We start from the raw sequence: 21,365 nt of genomic DNA, 5'->3' as shown, positions 1-21,365 counted from the left end.
TAGCTAAAAGTAAAACATGATTTTCTGGTAATGAATGTCAGCCTTTGAATTGGCCATAATATTGTGTAGTCTGATTAGTTCCCTATCCAAAAATTTTGTGCTCTCATAATAAACTAAATGCTATTGTTATTTGAGAGAGGTAGTGTCTAATGTATGCTTATTGTGAAAGATTTTCTTTGTAACTATTAGTTAGGAATGAACAGTTTTTAGCTTTATCATTTGAGTTCTTAAAAAAGAAATAGTATTTTTCACTATAGTAAATAAATTTTTTTTTCCCGTGCATTGTGCTGGTCTGCATCTAGTTATGTAATAAACTTTGATTATCATGATAATCTCTTTAAGAAAATGAGAAATTTGCATAATAAATCTAAAAATTAAAAATTAGAAAGATATAATGCTTAATAACAATAGTTAATTAGAAGACTATTGGCCACTTCAAAAAATATATATCAATCAAAAATACCAAAAATAATAAAATTATATATTTTTAAAAATAAAATAAATTGTTTAATTTTTAGAGAGAACAAATAATCTACGATAAAAGTTACAAAATAAATTATAGATTATACCATATCTCAAAATAATTATATATTATCACGCATCACATGAATCAGTGACTAGTTTTCTTATAATTTCTGGGCAACCAAACACAAAAATAAAAATAAAATAAAATAAATTATGAAAGAAATGAGAGTAAGTGCACTCAATAAATCTGGAAAAAATGTTAGGTTCGCTGTTTATAACCCCAGTCTACAACTATAAAGGTTAGGCCTTTTTGTAGTTGTACTCTGATTATGTAATGTATTATAAACCCGGTTTAAAACACTATTATTCCTATTTTCGTGTATGTTCTAATAAGTATTACTGTTTACTCAATAAATAAATAAATAAATCTGGGAAAAAAAATTGCATTCCATAATTATTTTTAGGGTTTAGACTTTAGAATATAAAAAAAACTGGTTCCGGTCCAGTCCAGTTCAGTCCGGTCCTAAACTCTTATTTCGTCACTGTCAGCTTTCACTCTCTCACGATCTCACCTTCTCACTCTCACTGTGCCACCTTTCATTAGTAACTGAAGTCAATTACAAAGGTTCGGATTTCCATAGGAGCAAGGTTCACCACTAACTTCGCTGGATCAACAGGTCCTCCCCTCACCACCTTGGGTTCTTCTTTTTCAGAAGACCCTTCTACTTTCCAGACTAGTCTCTTCCTTTCCATTTCTGCTCTTTCTTGGTTAGCAGATAAACTCGTTTCTGTTATCCTTTTTATCTGAAAAAAAATCATGCAAAAAAAGGACCCTTTAATAAAATATAATTGAACACTCAACAATAACAATGTCATGCAAGCAACTGTTGCTTTTACCTTCTTATTTGGGAAAACTTTTTTCAGTTCTACACTTGCCATAACTGAAAGATCCTTGTCTTCTCCAACCTTGCATTTGTAACAAATAAAACAAAATCAGAATTTCTAAGTGAGCTTACCTAAGAGACAAGGCCTTGATTAACATTTTAAAGTAGGAAAACTCCAAGTGGATGATACTAAACAAGCAAGAAAAAGAAAGAAACCAGAAACCTCGTATAGGTGTGCCAAACGAAGAAGAGCTTTTCCATCTTCCAGTTCCTGCAGAGTTCAACAAAAGGAACAAAGATTAACTTGGAAAGAGAATAACCATAACAAGTAAAAGATTAAACTATTTGTGATACAATCTCAATTAGAGTGTTGAGTTTGACTCCATTAAGGTAGTAGATACATTTTCTTATCAGTTGGTGTTCTTCACATCCCTATCTCTTCTCCAACAACTCAGGACAAAAGGATCAAATAAGTAGTAGTTAATTAACAAGGATGAAAGATATAAACCTGGAGGGTTATTATTGCAAGATTTTCAGGCAAATTGTAGGAGGGGTCCATCCCATGAAAGGTTGGCACATGTAACTTTGTCCAATCATGTCTATCCTGCAAAAATATATCATTTTTTGTGAGTTACAGATCTACCAGATGGCGAACTATGCTTCAAGTTCAATTTTTTTTTTTTCTCTCACCTGCTCAGTGAAGGCTACAAGAAGTGGAGAGTATATCTCCTGACCAAATGATCGACGCCATCTTGCGCCCTCTCCTAAAGGATCAATTCTAAGATAATACTTTCCTACGATCTGAAAAAGTATGTTATTAAGCAAACCACTTGTGAACACATTGTATTTCTGAAACTTAAAAGACCTTAGGGTCAGTTAGTTTGCTCTTACAGTTAGTCCTCTACATTTCTTAGAAATGCAAACTGTCTCATTTAGTGCCTCTCCAACACCTCTTGAATCATCTCGAATCAACCTCCTAGACATAAGGAAAAATCTGCCATTAGTTATTCTGGAATTCTGTTAATATAAGTAAGGCAATAATTATCATGGTAAGCATCACAAATAGACAAACAATTAATGATAATGTAGAAGAAGCAAAAGCGAAGGAAAAGGGAAGAAGAGACCTGTGAAGCATCAGTTCTAGTTGCCCATCCCTGATGCTGGATCCCCCCACAGATCGATCCACTAAGACTGAGAGCTCATTTCTGTTGTCTTTAAGGTAAATTCCAAGATTAATCTGAAAGGGAAATAAGGTGGACAATGTGATTTAATGCCTAAATTGGCTGAAACTTCTATGTATTTTGAATTTCAGAATGATGGTTAGATGATTATAGATTGCAGTCGCAAAACTGGGTTAGCTGTACAATGTAAGAATAAGTGTTAAGCAAAATGCAAAAGCAACAAGAAAGCTATATGATTAACTCTGGTTTGAGTGGCTCTTTTACTTGGGCCTAACAAAGCATTGGACTAACACAAGGTTCCACACAGCACTATCTTTTGCAATTAGTGCCTGTCTATGCAATGCAGGAAAATCACTGGTATCAAATTTGACTTATCGAATAATAATAATAATAATAATAAAGAACAAATGGCACCTCCTCCCCTCTTAAGAACATGATTGAGAGTGAGTTCCTGGGTTCCCCATTCAAAGTGTATCTGTAAGGTAATATACAGATGGAATTGTAACAAATTCACAAAATAACCACTGTCAACATACTGATCAAATTATCACAGGTTGGTATATGCTATTGTAATTTCTGTTCAGAAATCACTCAAGCATCTTCCACACCCCCTTTTCCAGCTATCAAAGTACCAGCCGTGAAAGAGATATAGTAATAGTTTATAATTAAATAGAATGGTCAAACTTTGAGACAATAAAATCCATTGGCTCCAGTTATGACTATTAGAGATATCAGTCTAGATTCAATGTACCTCTGTACTGCACATCATAAGGATTACCATGTAGCTAGCCGAGGGTAGTCTCTCTCTCTCTCTCTATTTACCCCAATAGGATCATTGTGGACCTTGTTAATTCTATTTCCACTCTCTATTTCTCAATATTCTCTCTCTCAATCTCAATCCCAACACCAATCCTAAAATGACAATTGACAAAGCAAACTTACTGGGTAATAATTTCCTGCAATAGGTTCATTTACTTCCAGGTCCCAATCTTTTCTATAATCTCGAATCTGCAAAACATATCAAAAAACAGCATACAACTGCACATTAGACCTATATGTTTCTTGCAACAGCAAGACATTAAATAATGCTATTGAAAAAACATCTAGCCATGGTCAATATCTACATTAAGTACACACTATATGATGATTTTGACATCATAAAAGAAAAATATACTTTTGCAAGCATGTACATACCCTTTCAATAAAATCACGCCCGCTAGAATCAGTATAGAACGTCTTGTTGTTTTTCAGTGTTGTTGTAATCTGAGTTACAACCTCCTTGCCAATTTTATCACCAAAAGGTATAGGCCCAACCTGAAAACAAGATTACTCTTTTACTAAGCTGCTTCAGCATGAAAATTTTTACTTTTCACTGGTAATATAAAAAACTTGTTCACTTAGGGATAAAAGCAATAACTTACCAGGAACTCAACTTCCACATGCTCTTTTTCCTTGTATACTCTGGTGATCTATACATTGTGCAACCATTAATTACTGATGAGATCAATGGTGAAAAATTCTACATATATTTTATTCAACATTTGTATTGTATATATTATAAGAATTATATTCATGGGTGAGAATCTAAATAATCCTAAGATCTTATTACTCTTGTACATCATTTCAAATTTAAAGTACCATGTTATTAAGTCTTGGCAAACAAAAAAGAAAAACTGGAACTGATAAATTGAGAGGGAAGGGGGACGGAAAGAGAATTTTGGATTGATTACCAATATTATTAACAGTATTTTTGATGACTTTAATCCCAAGGGATAGCACATTTAGTCAAAGGCGATGCCTCGTGAAACAAAAATCACTAGTTTGAATCTCTTCATCCCCCACCCTTGCGGCATTAGATGCAACAGGAGAATCAAGATAGAGAACTTAGGACTCAACATCTAGGTTTGCTTGGAGTCAGCACTAAGCAGAAGAAAACCTATGGGAGTCATCACTTAGGGTTGGCTGGAGTCAGCACCAGACAATGGAGACAATTTCAATCAAATTTTTATTCATCAAAATAATACCCTCAATAGGAGTACATTATTTTGCTGATTTAGGATACTAAACCCTAATCCAAGCTGACATATAGAAACTCTAATTCTAATTTTTGAGAAAACCAAATTATTGAATTATAAAAATACCCAAGTCTTTAAATAAAAATACTACTAATTAACCTAATGAGATCCTGGGGCCTAAAATAAAAATGCAATTGATTTACAAAAAAAAAAAAAAATACAACTGATTTAAGCATATCAAATAATACTTATACTATCTTCTGTTTTCTTAAACAAATTTAGCTTCCTCTTCTGGTTTACATTTAGACAGAACATAAATTTAGAATTAATTTTCTTTCAAGGTTGTACTGCCTTTTTTATTCATTAAAACAGTTTTTCCAAGTATATTATTTTGATGCAGCAATAGATGAAGGAAAGAATGAAACAGTAACAAGTTTTATTATTTGTGTCTTAGGATAAACCACCTGATATATCCATGAGTTGATCCTCTGATGTACTTCATCCAATAAAGGTCCCCGGAAAACGGTAAAAGGAGCCTGAAATTTCAAAACCCCATAATTTCTGATTCCATGTAACAAATTTGCTCAAATTATGTATTTCCAAAGAAGATCAGTTACCTTGTTATCAGATTTGATGGGATATGTACCATTTGGCCGAAAGATGTATGCACCAGAGGCCTTCACCAAATTAAACTGTTTCTTTTAAAAATTTACTATATATAACTTAAATTAATAAGAAGTCGATAAGAGAATAACTAATTAAGGTTTGGAAAACATGAAAGTAGAGATTTTTTGAGAAATTTTGTTTTACCTGAGGATTCACAATTTGATTTCCCTCATCTCCACGGTAATAGAGATATGATTGTTGTACAGATTCTTTGACCTTTTAATCGTAAAATATAATGCCAAATTAGATGTAAGATATAAAATTTAATCTTATAAAAAAGATAGGACCAGCTAGGAAAAAAAATGTAAAATTAAAGTAACTATTGGGAAGATGAAATTTACAAAAGGATAAGTAATTCTAACACTTCATTAAAGAGAGAGATGCCAAATAACATACCAAACTTTTGCTGTTAATATATTGTGCAAGATTTCCTCGATTTCCAGAATAAATAAGTTTCAATTTTCCTGGCCCTACTTGTATTGTACCATCTTTTCTGCTTTCTGACTTGTAATCTTGTCTCACAGAAGTAGCATCTGCAAAAATCAAGTGGGAGAAAATAACATAAATCTGCATCAATGGTAATGTGACTCTAGGCTTCTCAATGTTGCATGACTAATTTTAGATGGAGAATCAAATGGTTGACCTGCCCGTTTGGAACTTGAGACAATGTAAGTGCTGAAACCAAGAGGTGGTACGGTTGCTGAAAATGCGAGCCAATAACTAGGCGTTGTTTTTGGAGATTTACCCAGATATGCCTTAACATGATACTTCCTTACTTCCACAGAGACATCAAGTAGAGGTAGGAGCTGTGATTCAATTTCTTTTCCACTAGAATCCCAAACAGCCACATTTTCATTGATAACCTATTGCAAGTTGGATATTGTGAAGAGATACATGAAGAATCAAAGAGTGGTCATGTTTCACCCAAAAATATATTAATAGACATGCTTTACAGTGCCATATTTCAATAAAATATGATGGTTCATTACTGGAAAGAGAACAATTTAACTAAATATCAAGCCCTAATGCCAACTAATTTGGGCTGCTTACTTGTATCCTATTATGCCAAATGATTCTATTTAGGACAATGTCCCCATTCACCTCTATAACCAAGCATTCCAATCTAAAAACTTAGGCTATTAGGTAAGAAGGTCAGCTAGTACATAAATTCATAAGTCATAACTAAGCACACACCTATCATTATCAGACTCCCTTTTGCCCTTTTTTGTATATCAATATAACCATTTTTTTGTACCTAAAAGTTTCATCACATTTTGTAAATAGATCCTGATTTTCGGTAATACATTGGCAATTTCAATAGCTATGTTAGTGGATAACATATTTTAAATTAATTGATGCATACATGCATTTTAAAGGCTCATGCTAAAACACATTCATGCAAGCACTGAAACATACATAAGTGGCAAATAAAACCATACACATTAAGTGCATGCACTCGCGTAAAAACATACTTATGTGGCTCATAGATTGCACATTGTTCATCTTTTTGGGGGGGGGGGGGGGGGGGGGGGGGGGGGTGGGGGCGGAAGCGGGAAGCTGGGGATCCTTAAGGCCTTGAACGCAATAGGAAATGACCCCTTGTTTGATAAACCCCCTTTTCTATTAATTTAAAATGGATAATGATTACAAATTCACAACATGTAACAGATAAAAGAAAAATACTCACAGGAATCCTTACAACATCCTCTCTTCTCCATCCAAGAGGATTGTAGACGACAATCACCTAGAAAAGTTAATAAATCAGGAAGTAATTATTCTTAAATGGAAAGGAATTCTTATTTTCCTGATAATTGCATAAACACTTCCAACTATAAAATGTCATTAAAGAATTCTTCTCACCAAGTTTTTCCCATTTGACAGATCAACTTCTGATGGAGGACAATAACTTATATTCAGAAGTGGACACTGAAATAAAAAGGGGACAAGAATAGGGAATCAAATAATGATAAAATCAGCATACTTAGGATAAAGGGTTGAAGTACACAATTATTTGAATCATCACTCCAATGTTTTAACAACTTGAGCCAATACAAATAATTACGTGATGATAACAAACCAAAATGTTTAATGTTAGCAGGATCATCTGGATACAAAGTAAACTCTACCAACTAGTATGGAACAAAGAGTTATTATTATTTGCCTGTTGAAACTTATTCTGCGGACTCCAACCAGTTTTTGATGTCAAGTTTGCAACGACAGCAAGTGATGCTGCAACCACATCCTCTGCCTGCAAGACATGATATTTTGGATATTTCATGAAAAGCATAAGCGACACAACTACAAGAAGCATTGACAGATCAAGCCTTACCTCCTTGTAACCTATTGAAATTCGTTTTGCATAATCATCCGCCACATGCTGCTTCTCCGTACCACTAACTGCATCATGATGTTGAACAACTGCTAAAGCATCAGCCAAAGAGTCTGTATTGGGCCCCAATTTATTCCTCCCCTTAAAAAATTCCAATTGCCTTGCTGCCTGTTTTTAGATCAAAGCAGACCATAAGGAGGGGAAAACCCTTGTTTGAGCCAAAATAATTCTTACTGGCATAAACTAATATAGCCACAAAAGTTTACCAAATAGTAGGCACTCATCATTCTAACATAGCCTTTGAGGGCAGGCCTACTAGTAAAATATCCAGTCCAGTAAGCATTTACATCGTCTGCGTATCTGATAAATTTCATTTACCAACTTATAAATATGGGAAAGATGATAGAAATAGTTGCCTGTAAGTAATTTTTTGTTTCAAAAGTTTGAACTCACGGAAAGAAGTCATCAGTCTTGATCGGCCAGGACTCTTTCGTTGCATATTTTGCATCAGTATATATTGATGGGGTTGAGTAGAGGGCATTAACACGCCCATCCTACAAGCATCAATACCATTACTTCATTAATATGTAAAACCAAAATATCTCATCATAAAATCAAGGATAATTGACTTCAAACTGAATAAGAAAATGCATGAGGAAAATCAGCTGTCTCTGAATGACTTGGACATGAAGTAGGACATCAGCTACCAAGATTGTTAAAACCAGCAACATGTGACATTTTAATCCTCTATCTGTCCCTAGGACATATGCTCATACATATTTCGTGGTGGAATTTAATGACAGGATCATACTGATTTTGTAAAGGGAGGCCACATCTCTTGGGACCAAAATTTGTTTTTCTTTTTCCCTTTCCAATTGTCTAGGCAATTTAAAACTTTAATATAAACTGCACTAGGACAGACAAATTAAAAGAACAGAATAAGCACTATGAGAGCAAAATTATTAAATTTATGTACAAGTTTAATAAAGCATTTGTAATGATTCCTGTAGAGGGCTAACTTGATTGACATAATGAAGAAACTTGTCCATTTGCCGGAACCATGTATGTGCATATTGGTACTTGAAATCTGTTCCCATGGTCCACATGATATGATTTGTGCGAGTAATTTTAGCCTGAAAAACTCAAAATAAGTATTTTCTATAAGCCACAACAGATTTGAACTATTTCTTATGCAAAGGAAAATAATTCAAAATCTCACAAAATGTGATCCTCTTTTCAAATTCAAATTTCAACACGCGCCAACACCTTAAATTTTATATGTTAACTTAGGTTGCATATAAGCGTATCTATTGCAAATAATAACAAAAAGTTAGAGAATGTCTAGAAACCCATGGCATCGTTATGCACCTTTGTTTATATCAAAAAAAGACTGTAGAAAAGGTTTGTCTTAAATACAAGTATAGTAAAAACAGCACCCAAAAGCACAGGGCACAATATAACACCATCCATCTTACTTGTGATACTGCAGCAGCTACAAACTCGTTGATGCGCTGAGGGACATTATAGTCAAACAAATTGATGTCATCCTGCAAGTTAAATGCACAAAATAGATACAGTTAGCACACAAACAATTATCTACAGCCTGTCAGCGACCCCTGACCAAGGACTCACTTGAACAATAGGCGAATCAGTGGAATCATCATTCACTTCAAAGTAGAAATTACTGGGAGGATCATAATGCTTCGGAAATGCACCAGTAAAAATCTTCAGAAAGTTGAAAACACAATGAGTTAAGGTCCCTTTTTATTCAGCTCCAGAACATAGTTTGAACTTTGAAGCAACAAAAAAAAAAAAAAACAAAACAAAACAAAAACAAAACAAAGCAAAAACAGACAAGACTCACTTGTGCAGATGAACCAAGACTCTTAGAGCCCCGCCAGATAACCTCAAGACTTTTCTCATTTTTCCTTTTAGCTCTGTCTTGGTAGTCAATACGCGCAAAGAAAAGAGAGTCAAAGCCAAGCTGCATCAACAAAAAGGCCTCCCCACAATAAGTTGGTTGCAAATGAATGTGGGAGAGTGAGGGACTTCTGTTGTTCAATCAACTTCTAGTCTAAGGTTCAAATTATAACCTATCAAATCAGTTAAAAACTTTCACGCATAGCAAGTACAAGAGAAGCCATACCTCTGCCCCTAACAAGTAAGCCTGCACTGCAGAATGTCCAAATGGATCAATTTGCCAACCAATTCTTGGAGTTACATTGAATTCTTCTTTGATAAATCGGTGCCCAAGAGTTGTTTGGTCAATCATGTCAATGTAATGTACAGTAGCCTCGTCATGCATGCACATACCTCCATTTCTGCAACATAAAAGGATTGACTATCCATGTGAAAAAAAAAAAAAAAAAAAAAACACTATACTAAATTTTTTAGTCACAAAACAGAAAAGAATCTCAGAAATCTCTAAGATACACAACTGTAATTCTATTTCTTTTTTTCCTATTTCCCGATATAACAGACTTTGATTCTAGAGGATAAAATTGTATAAACTCATTAGGACAGAATATTGGTTTAATGATTATATTCATTCTTTTTAGAACAACCGGTAATTTACTGTGATATCAAAACATATGTTGATGAGTTTAACCTTGTCTCCACTCTATCTCTAGTATAAGTAAAAAGTTAAAATCTCATGAGGGGAGTGTTAGAATATTAATTAAATTCACCATTTCCTAATATAGCATACAAGTAGTAATTCTAATTTATCACATTACATTAACTCCAGCTGACCAGAGCTGACAAGCTTCTTGACTATACTTTGGATCTCCTCGCTCTGTTCACTCCACCATCGTTGGAAAAATGCCTGTAATATCCGCACAAAGAAGCAGTCTCATAAATGATAAATTTCACAATCAAGGAAAAAATAAAATAAAAAAATGAACTTGAGTTGAAAAACATAAAATAAAAATAAAAATGAGAAAGAAATCAACTTTTGATTCCTTAACTCATATAATCATATATAATATATTGGTCTGATTTCCCAACACGTGAAAAACTCAGACCATTTAAGCCAAGTGGCTACATTAGGCAGCTTCACGTGCAGGTTTTTGTTTTCCTGGGGTCCCATAGAATAAAAAAAATTCTATTAATAAGAAAATTTTAATTACCATATGTCCTTTTTTTTTTTTTTTCTTTCTTCAATTTTTGTTATACGAGAAACCAAATAAAAGAAGCATTAAACTAAGAAATGCATTGATCATTGCCTGTTCAACAAAGATGAACTTGCGATTCTTGTCAGCCAACAAAGCCGGAACTATAGAATCCAGCACATCTTGAACACACGCTCCCTGCACAAATCAACATTGATCATGAAAACCAGGAATGAAAAAAAAAAATTAGTGCATAAATTGTAACATTAAGAGTGGAACAGAGGAATGTTATTACTACATAAATTTATAAAGAGTCAATTTTTTTTATCAATTGTTATAACAAGTAGCGGGGGGAGATTTGAACTTGATTGCCGTTGAGCTAGAAAGCTCTTGACCTTAAGAATCAATTTACAAACATAATAAACAAGTAAAAAACTGTGATTTCATCATTAAAAGAAGCAGAGCAATGGAAGAAGAGAAATAAGGAAGGAAGGTACTTGAATGGTATTGTTGGAGCCAAGGTAATACTGATCAATGGTCTTCAACCATCCGACATCATCGTGGGAGTGAGGTACTAAGTGAACATTGAGCTTCCCCGGAACAATAGTCGACGTCGTATTGTACTTGATATACTTGGAGTCCACACATCGTAAAACAAAAGCGCTCAGTTCAACTCCTAGGAAGAAAACCAATAACCAGGTTCGAAACGCCATGAATATGTTATTGCATTTGCAGGAGTGATATGAATTGAAGTACAAGCTAGCACATCGAGACTTTGTGTGTGTTTGGGTTGGACTTAAGTTGCGTTGCGTTGCGTTTCTGTTTTTTTTTTTTTTTTTTTTTTTTTTTTTACGCGTTTTCATTTGGAGTATTGCGGTTACTGTTCAATGAACAGTAACAGCAATTGTTGACTTTGCAGTAAATAGTGCATATATGTACTGTTCATGGAGCCACAAATTACACTTTTTATCCACTTTTTCATTAAAAATGGGTCCCACGGTACTATTCACACATTTAAAAATTATTTTGCTACAGTGTTTTCAGTTTTCAGTTTTCAATTTCAACAAAATAAGTTTTATCCAAACACACACTTTGGATACATATAGAAGAAGATATGGATAATGATGTAGGTGAAGAGGGAATATCAATATTGGACCACGTATGATACGAATAATTTTTATTATTATTTTTCGTGAATTGTATGATACGAATATTGACTTGAAGATTTCTTGTTGTTTGTTTATGAATAGAATAATAATTTTGGTTGTGTTAACGAGGTGTTTGTTAACAGCAACTTTTCATTTTTTTTAGGTAAAATTTTGTCTTTTCCTGCAATTATATGTCATATTTTTCCGTGGGGAGTCAACTTTGTAGTAAGAAAAAAATATTAAAATAACTAAAAGGACTAGTTTTATGTATTTTTTATTTATTTATTGTATTTTATTATTAAATAGGGTCCACTTTTGTACATTCTTAACAAGCACGGTGATAGTTAACATTTGCCTGATAATTTTGGTACCTAAGAATGAGTCTCTGTCAGTGAAGTGAAATAGAACTAGCCGCTGGGATTTGAAGAAAGTTATATATGACAACATGAACAAGTTTGTCTTATTTTGGCTCTTTAGTCTTGGAGTGCTTTTGAAGCTTCTCAGTGACTAAGCTTAGTTGGAAACCTTTTTTTTTGGCGCTTTTCACTGCTCGATGTAACAGTCATTTTGAGAGTTGATAACGATGATAATCATTTTGTGGGTACAAACTTGCAAAATGCAATTGCAGGCAGCCTCGTACAGTTTTGAGTCTCATGATGATGAGGGGCATTGTCATTTTGTTTGTGAGAGTGATCCTCATTGAGAAGGACTTTATTAACATGACCAAGGCTGGCTGGTCTGCATTTGTTTGGCTCAACTATAGAGATTGAAAAAAAACAAGTTGATTTGAGTAAAAACATATAATTTCACAATTTTAACTGAATTTATGTTCTCAAAAAACTCAAACGGAGTGTGTACGAAATATGGGTAACAAGATTTTCCCAATTATTTGCTCCAAAAAAAAAAATATTTTTTCCAGAATGGTTCTCAAAAAATAAAATGTTAGATACGAGTTAACACTTTAGTCCATGAAAAGTTCACTCTTCTTCTAATCATAGCTTACAACTCGATATAATTATTAGTCAACTAGTTAGCAACACGTGCAATACATGGAAAATTTTAATAAGATATAATTTTATCTTAAAAAAATGGATTCTCTAAAAAAGGCTCAATTATTTTTGGGCAAATTATATATTTTTTGCAATATATTTTATTCTTTTATACATAGCCCAAACCCATACAATCTTAATGAGAACTTAAGGGCCCGTTTGGTTATAGAGTTCAAAAATTATTGTTTAAAAAGATGTGAAAATTGTAGTTTAAAAAGTGTTATTGAAATACATGTTTTTAGTGTTTATAAAACAAAAAAATGTGTTTGGTATCATGGTTTAAATAACATGTTTTAGTGTTCAAAAACATAAAATATGTGTTTGGTATGTATGTGTTAGATGATAAAAAAAAGCTGAACAAAGTACAAAATAAATATTTTTTAAATCAATAAAGAACAAAATAAATATAAAATATTTTTTAAATGCTGCCGGTTGTGTCTGTGTGGGTGAGACCATTCTTTCAAAAAGCTGACTGGTGGGCCTTAATACTGTTCAACTTAATTACAAAACTGCCACTCAGCAATAGTTTTTGTTGTTCAAAATCAGTCCGAAGGTGATTTCAAAAACTATTGTTTTAAACATATGTTTTGAGCAATATTTTTCAAACACCCTTGTTCCGGAATGGTTTACCAAACATATTTTTTTTGTTTTTGAACAATATTGTTCAGTGTTTAAACACTGAACAATATGTTTTGAAATCAATGACCAAACACCCTCTAATAGTGTGTGGTTTGAAAAGTATAATTGGCTCTCTATGGGCTTTTTCATGGACCCCAAATATGAATTTTGCAAGTGGCTGATTTTGCTAAGTGGGTTGGGACCACTTGTAAAATTTGAGGATCCATGAAACAAGCGTGCAAGCCACTTTCACCCAAATAGAGTCATGTAGCTCCTGTCTATGTTGTTGAAGTCGCGGTTAACCCTTTCTTTTTTTTTCTTTTTTTTTTTGGAGAATCTACGGTTAACCCTTTTTAGCCCAAGAAAACGTTATGTTTCATCGACTAATTTCTAAGGAATCCTGCCACGTTAAGCAGCTTCCGTATGGGCCAAATTAGCTAAAAAAATGTAGCCAATCAAGTTTAGTCAATGCTTGTCCTTATCTATGACTAAAACAGCTCATTTATATCTATATCTATATCTATATTTATGTATTACTAAAAGATGAAGCGTGACATTTAATATTACTATACTTATATTGAACCACATCAACAGTTACGTGATCATTTTTTGTTTCCAATTTTTATATATATATATATATTTTTTAAACATTTTCTCATTTAAGGTGACTTAAAAACTCCATTATTTAAAAATTAAAATATCTTTTAACCATAATTTTTATTATTAACTTTCCAAAACTCTCCCTCTCTTTTACCTCTTCATTTCCCCACTACTTTCTACCTTAACAATATCATTCTTTCTCTACCTTTTTGTCTTCCTTTATTTTGACTCTTCTTATTCTCAATATCTTACTATAAATTTGACATTTTCCTTTTCATTCTATGCATAATTTTCTTACTCAAAAAAGGTTACCTCTCTCTCTCTCTCTCTCTCTCTCTCTCTCTCTCTCAATTTTTTCATTTTTTGTTTGATTTTTTTTATTTTCATTACATCAATTCTTTAGGTTGATGAATTTTTATGTTAATTAGAATTCTACTTTGGGTTGATGCAATTTATTTTTGTGTTTTAAGTTGTTATCTTTTATATTTTCTTTGATTAAATATTATCCTACTGCATTATGCATATAGTATATAATAATATAATATTATTATATTACATAGAATGACTTGGATAATTTGATGTTTATTGCTATATAGTTTATTTTTACTCTTTTTTCGTTTCATCTTATTTTATTCAACATTTAAATCAAGTCACATTCTCCATACTATTAAATTATGCAGCACAAATCAAGAAAATGGTTAGACACAAACCTGCCTTCCTTTACCATACGTTGGGGAAATCAATATATTTGTGTGATAGAGGGTCATATAATTTATAATTTAGATAGCACCCTTTGAATGTGACTAGGCCCATAGATTGAGCAATTTGTACACTTAAAAATGCTATTGAGAATGAACTTTTTGAATTAAGTCTAAGAAAATATGAACTACTATATATCATTTAGATAAAAACTTTTTATCATAGATACTGTGGGGCCCAATAATTTGTGGCCCTGGCCCATTTTTACATTGGGGCCCAAGACCCGAGCCGAGGAAGGATATAGCCGAGGATGGGTAATAAAAGTCCAAATAGTCTTGAGATACAGCCGAGGATGATTCTGTCCTCGGCATATCCGAGGTTCCCCTGGAAGAAAGGGCAAAAACGGTATAGGAACAGTTTTGGAAAAAATCTAAAATATCTATGTCAATAAAGAAGGAGACGCTGGATAGTATAACGACTAAAGACAAGGGGAAAGCTGTCATTACTGCCATTCAATACTCTGCACCTGACAGAGTCATGCTCTTCAGCTTTTACAACCACCCCCAACCACTCTAGGTATGGGCTGATAAGACAGGTCATAAGTCCTGGGAAATTGGGCTTGTACGTGAACGCTGGTGAGAGGATAAATGCCAGTATAAAAGGATAAGAGAGGCAGTGTGAGAAGGAGGGGAGACAACCCGTCCTCCCAGCCATGGTGTCCTAGAAACAAGGAGAATAATAAGAGCATAGAGCTCCCCAGACTCCTCGAACGAGATTCGCTGACCGGAGCCAACCTAAACTACCATCCAGTGACTAAGGCCTAGTCTTTCAAACTCACGCTCTACAAATGATATTGTTTAGGCCTTTTTACGTGCGAACCCAATATCATTTTGGGTCGTTACGAATTGAGTCCTTACAGATACATTAATATTTTTTTCCACATTTAAATCACGCAAACTTAATAATTTTATATTATGTGTTAGCATAGTCTCTGTTTCTTCTTCTTCTTCTTCTCAAAAATCTTATGTATCATCTTTAAAGGATGCCAATAATATTGATCTTATGGGAAAAGTTACATAAAATATTGAGAAAAAAATGTTTTATATTACAATCTACTAAAAATGTTTTACACATTCATCTATTTTAATTTAAATTTTTTTTCAAAATAAAATTTTAATTTAGATATTTATAAGTAAACAATGAAATAATGATTCATAAATAATAAAAATATATATCTATAGATATTCATCTTGTGCAGTTGTAACTTTACATATACTTTTGCATTTATATATTCATCTACTTTAATTTAGATGTTTATAATTTAATAATGAAATTTATAAACAAGGTGATTAAAACAATCATATTTGTACAATTCAAAAAGTCACAATTTCTTTTTTCAAAAAACGGCATTTTACATTTCCTTGGAATTAATTTTAAAATTTTTTTATAAAACCTTTGACATACCACTAACCTAACCACTTCATACATTAAAAAAATTTAAGGCTCATTATTACTTCCGTTAATATATTATGGATATCTTAATTGATTGAGACCAAACTAGAGAAATATCTTTCATATTTCCTTGAAAAAAAAAGGAAAAAAAAAAACCTTTGACAAACCACTAACATAACTACATCTATAACTATTTAAGCCATCCAAGGTATCTGTAAGGACACAATTCCATTGCGGCCCAATAATGATGTTGGGCTCGCATATGAAAGATCCCTCACAATATGATTTGTAGAGAGTGGACTTGAAAAGCTAGCCGCTGGTCAAGGGGCGATGCCCGGTCATGGTTTTAGAGGAATTCATGTAGAAAAAAGGAGTTGGGCTTGAACATTTAAGCCCTAAGACGTCGCACCCTATGGGATGGGACTCCTCGGAGTTGATCCGAGGACCATTGAGGCCTTATCCCGGTTACCCAACGACGAACTTTCTTCAGTGAAGTCCGGTGTTGTTGAGATGTTCTCCCCCATGTAGTCTTTCTTTTTTGGAGGTGGGATGGGACTCCCCTCTAGATTTACTTACTTTCTTCCTTTATACTCGTCTGCATTAATTGTCCTTCGTCCACGTGTAGGGTCAATCTTTACAAGACTGATATTTGTCCCATCAGTCTAATCCCAGAATTGTTGGGGATGGTTGATAAGGCTGCAGAGTACGGCTCTGTCAGGTGCTGGGTCTTATCTGGAAGGGTAGTAAGGATAACTTCCCCAAGATATTTTGGATCTTCTTACAAATTCGTCCCTATACCAGTTTTACCCCTTTATTCCGGTGGGATTCTGGATCTGCCGAGGACTGAACTGTCCTCGACTGCCTCCCAAAACTGTTTTGTGCTCTGTATTGTAGAGCTTGGGCCACAGCTCTCCTCGGATTGGGCTTTCGGATTTTTCAGGAGCAACTGGGCCTGGCCCTTAAATTATTAGGCCCCACAATAGCCCCTCAAAACCCTGCTACCCGACTTCTTGGTCGGAAAGGAGGGTTTTGGTAAACCCGGGCCTTCAGTATGGCTTTATTTAATTCAGCCCTGCATTTAATGTGGGCGGTTTTCCACCTGTCCAGGAAACTCGCCGGTTTACCAGGTATTCCCTTTTAATCCGTTCGTAATCTACTCCTGCCGTTTGACTGTCCAAGATGCGCCTTTAATGACTTCCCTTTACGAGGCTAATTTGCGCTCGACGGCTCATCTGATGAGGTGGGGAAGTGGAACGGACACACCTTCATTCTTCAGATTCCTTTTGGAAACTTGAATGAATTTAATTCCCTTCGTTTTGCCCTTCCTATAAGAAGGCAAGCAGGGGGCCATCACTTTCGTGCAGACTCCCTTCCATCCTTCTGAGATCTGAAACCCCTAGCCTCCTTTAGCGTTCACTTAACCCCATTGCCATACACCCAATCAGAATGCGTTTACCACAACGAGTGATGAAGGAACCATACCCCTCCTCAAAGCACTGTGTTCCAATAAAACTCGAAATGGCTCGGTCAGGGCAAGGCTGGCGAAGACTTAAGATTCGTCTCACCTTCCCTTCAGCCAAAATCCAAAGCAGGGACTCATCACGTCCAACTTTCGGCGTGATTGAGTCGAGAACTCCCATCATCATAACCAACCGCTCTCTTATGAGCTCACCTAATATGGCCCCAACGTGTCAGGAGTCAGGACCGAGGCAGGGATTAAGTGTCTCTGCTTCTTCCTTTCTTCGTTCACTGGTGGCCCTCTCCGCCTTCCTTTCCTAGTCTTCCCAGCACCAGATCCATTCTGGTGCTTTCTCTTCTCCCTCTTTTGCTCATTTTCTTTCTTTTCATCTCTTTTCTCTTCTTCTCCTCCTTCCTTACTCATGTCCTCCATCTTCTTCATTCATCTCCTCCATCTTCTTCATTGATTTCTTCCTTACTATTTCCTTCTTCATTTTTTCCCAAAGAAGGTTCTTATCGTAATATGAGCAGTATTGAGACAGAGATTGGAGAGACTTTGAAGACGAGTTTAAAAGACGCCTGACTGTTTACATATCTGTACTACGGATGTTATTGTTGCTTAGGTAGTTCACATTTTATATAGGCTTGTTTGAGCCCCTCTTTGTACGTTGTAATAATTTTTCGTATTAATAAAAAATTGTTGTCATTTCATTTCGCATATTCTGTCTCTTTGTTTTTGTAAATTTGCAAGTGCTGCTCGGCTCAATAATATCGCATCTAAATCAATGACGACTAAGACCAAAATACTTAATAATAAAAAGACGTTGCCATAACTTTAATAGAAGTGCTTGGCACAATAAGGCAGACCAGTAAAAAGTAATACTTACCCCCTGCTAGCCGAGGCGAGAAACGAAGGCTTGATGCCGTGTGAGGAATAACCATTTGAAAACATACCACCCACTAAATGAACAGCCCTCTTAGGCCATTGAATACTGGGGCGTTCCACCACCTTCCTTACAATTTGTTGTCCTTAACCTTTTATGGTGTTTAAGCCGTGGGTCAAGTGATCTGACATTTTTATCAAGTAGCCCACCTTATGAAATCCAAACATTTTCTTATCCAAGTAGTTGATTTCCCCCTTGGCTTGGGTCCGAGGACCATGCAAGGCCTTGGTTCTATCCAGAACTCGTAATAATAATAATTTTTGTACTTGGTTTCCCCATAGGTTTGAGTCCGAGGACCATACAAGGCCTTGGTTCTGTCCAAAACTTGTAATAATAATAATTTTTGTACTTGGTTTCCCCATAGGCTTGAGTCCGAGGACCATACAAGGCCTTAGTTCTGTCCAAAACTTGTAATAATAATAATTTTTTGTACTAGGTTTCCCCATAGGCTTGAGTCCGAGGACCATACAAGGCTTTGGTTCTGTCCAAAACTTGTAATAATAATAATTTTTGTACTTGGTTTCCTCATAGGCTTGAGTCCGAGGACCATATAAGGCCTTGGTTCTGTCCAAAACTTGTAATAATAATAATTTTTGTACTTGGTTTCCCCATAGGCTTGAGTCCGAGGACCATACAAGGCATTGGTTCTGTCCAGAACTTGTAATAATAATAATAACTTTATGCTCTCTCTCTTTCTTTTTTTTTTCTTTTTTTTTTTATGCACTTGGTCTTTCCTCAGGTGTCTCATAAGCTGCCGAGCAGGAAGTTGTCCTCGGCAACGGTTATTCCTTGGTGTGGGCCATAGTCCTTGGGCCTCCATGCAGAACAGGCCTGGGCCGCGAATTATCAGGCCCCCCAAATTAAGAGGCATTTCCGTAGTCTTTGGTCACGCGATACTTTTTGGCGTCCCAGTATTCGAGGTGCGCCTTCTCGAGGATCTTCAAATCCTACGGCTGAGGATGAAGTTGGAAATTGAGCCAAGTCTGCTTCATCCGTAGCGTTCCTTGGAAACTTGCACGAATCAAATGCCACCGGTTCACTTCTGGGTATAAATAGGACAGGGGATCACTTCACTTGCACATGAATTCTCCTGTTCTCCTCAGAACCATATTTCTTCCATATCCGCGATCTCTCTTTCTAGTGCCACTGCCTTAAAGCAAGATGTTTGAGGCGTGGATGGGGGTGAAAGGTCTCCGCGCGCTTCAGAGGCACCGAATCCTCAAGGTGATACGGTATGGACAAGGATGGCACAGATTCGAGCCAGTCCTCCGTTTTGACAGGAGGAAAATAGGGTTCCTCCCTCTTTTAGTCAAAATCCGAAGCAGGTTCTAGTCATGCCAGATTTTTGGTATGTCCGAAGAAGGAATTTCCGCCATCAGCGCCGTCTGCCTTGTAGCAGGCAAATTTTTGCGGGGGCTTCCCAACTTCCGGCTCCCTGCACCTTTTCTGTAGATGGTGTTAGCCTGAGGTCAGGTTCTTTGGCTGCCTGAGTTATGGGCATGTAGAAGCGTCAAGGAATAGTTTCCTTAGACGACATCTTGGAACAGTAGCCAATCTCTCCTCTGAGCTATCTCCTCGGCATCATCTTCACTCTTTTGTACTTTTCTTTTGCTTACGCAGTTAACTCTAATGTAAGCTTGTTTCAGCTTTTTATTGTACACCGTACTATTCTTTTGTCTTAATAAAAGATGTGTTTATTTCTTTATACATACTTTTTTTTTTTTGCAACAACCACTTTGGGCCTGAATATTAAGTCTAAGCCTGCCTTTAACAATATTCTGGGCAGAAGAATACTTTAACACAAATCCTTATTAGTTTAAACTCGCAAATATTATCAAGTATAACAATGGTAATCCTCAATAGATTAAATTCATGGAACTAACCGGGATAGCTGTTGAGTGCTGCGCGATGAACGCTAGACCAATTCCCGAGAACGATAAACTCTAAACAATTCGTCCGAGATGATAGTCGAGTAGCGAAGGACTTTGTGCTTTCGGGTAATATGCTGTACCGTATCGCATCATTCCCTTTGGCACGGGGGATCTGAGGGTAGACCGGGGGACCCGTGCAATTAAGGGATTGACCCAACTGTTAACGAGGAGTTCTCTTCGGATGGATCTTGAGGTTTATGTGCCATAGTACTTCTTTTTATGTACTTGGTTTCCCCATAGGCTTGAGTCCGAGGACCATGCAAGGCCTTGGTTCTGTCCAAAACTTATGATCTTTTTATGTACTTGGTTTCCCCGTAGGCTTGAGTCCGAGGACCATGCAAGGCCTTGGTTCTGTCCAAAACTTATGATCTTTTTATGTACTTGGTTTCCCCGTAGGCTTGAATCCGAGGACCATGCAAGGCCTTGGTTCTGTCCAAAACTTATGATCTTTTTATGTACTTGGTTTCCCCATAGGCTTGAGTCCGAGGACCATGCAAGGCCTTGGTTCTGTCCAAAACTTATGATCTTTTATGTACTTGGTTTCCCCATAGGCTTGAGTCCGAGGACCATACAAGGCCTTGGTTCTGTCCAAAACTTATGATCTTTTATGTACTTGGTTTCCCCATAGGCTTGAGTCCGAGGACCATACAAGGCCTTGGTTCTGTCCAAAACTTATGATCTTTTATGTACTTGGTTTCCCCATAGGCTTGAGTCCGAGGACCATGCAAGGCCTTGGTTCTGTCCAAAACTTATGATCTTTTATGTACTTGGTTTCCCCATAGGCTTGAGTCCGTGGACCATGCAAGGCCTTGGTTC

The 21,365-nt window shown here is 35.6% G+C and overlaps 1 protein-coding gene across 2 annotated transcripts; it reads right to left on the bottom strand.

The window, feature by feature from the left end:
* Positions 1 to 871: 871 nt before the first annotated feature.
* LOC115965321 (probable alpha-mannosidase At5g13980) lies at positions 872 to 11,407 on the bottom strand. 2 transcript variants are annotated; one of them, XM_031084512.1, is made up of 29 exons: positions 11,148 to 11,407; positions 10,765 to 10,848; positions 10,276 to 10,364; positions 9,687 to 9,861; positions 9,405 to 9,524; positions 9,173 to 9,265; positions 9,016 to 9,087; positions 8,560 to 8,673; positions 7,994 to 8,094; positions 7,807 to 7,900; positions 7,541 to 7,708; positions 7,373 to 7,459; positions 7,072 to 7,137; positions 6,899 to 6,955; positions 5,855 to 6,074; positions 5,608 to 5,744; positions 5,356 to 5,427; positions 5,163 to 5,237; positions 5,010 to 5,081; positions 3,952 to 3,999; positions 3,725 to 3,844; positions 3,473 to 3,538; positions 2,474 to 2,586; positions 2,241 to 2,325; positions 2,040 to 2,150; positions 1,858 to 1,953; positions 1,573 to 1,620; positions 1,363 to 1,431; positions 872 to 1,269 (listed from the first exon to the last, which is right to left on the bottom strand). In XM_031084512.1, exons 1-29 carry the CDS (start codon positions 11,361 to 11,363, stop codon positions 1,066 to 1,068), a joined length of 3,072 nt encoding a protein of 1,023 aa, XP_030940372.1. In that variant the 5' UTR covers positions 11,364 to 11,407; the 3' UTR covers positions 872 to 1,065. The 2 variants fall into 2 exon arrangements, with proteins under 2 accessions (XP_030940372.1, XP_030940373.1); XM_031084513.1 differs by having other exon boundaries at positions 5,163 to 5,222.
* Between the last annotated feature and the right edge of the window lie 9,958 nt (positions 11,408 to 21,365).

Source organism: Quercus lobata, chromosome 10 (genome assembly GCF_001633185.2).
Source record: "Quercus lobata isolate SW786 chromosome 10, ValleyOak3.0 Primary Assembly, whole genome shotgun sequence".
Taxonomy (NCBI): Eukaryota; Viridiplantae; Streptophyta; class Magnoliopsida; order Fagales; family Fagaceae; genus Quercus; species Quercus lobata.
The sequence above is the reverse complement of the archived record's forward strand: the minus strand, read 5'-3'. Positions and strand labels throughout refer to the sequence as shown.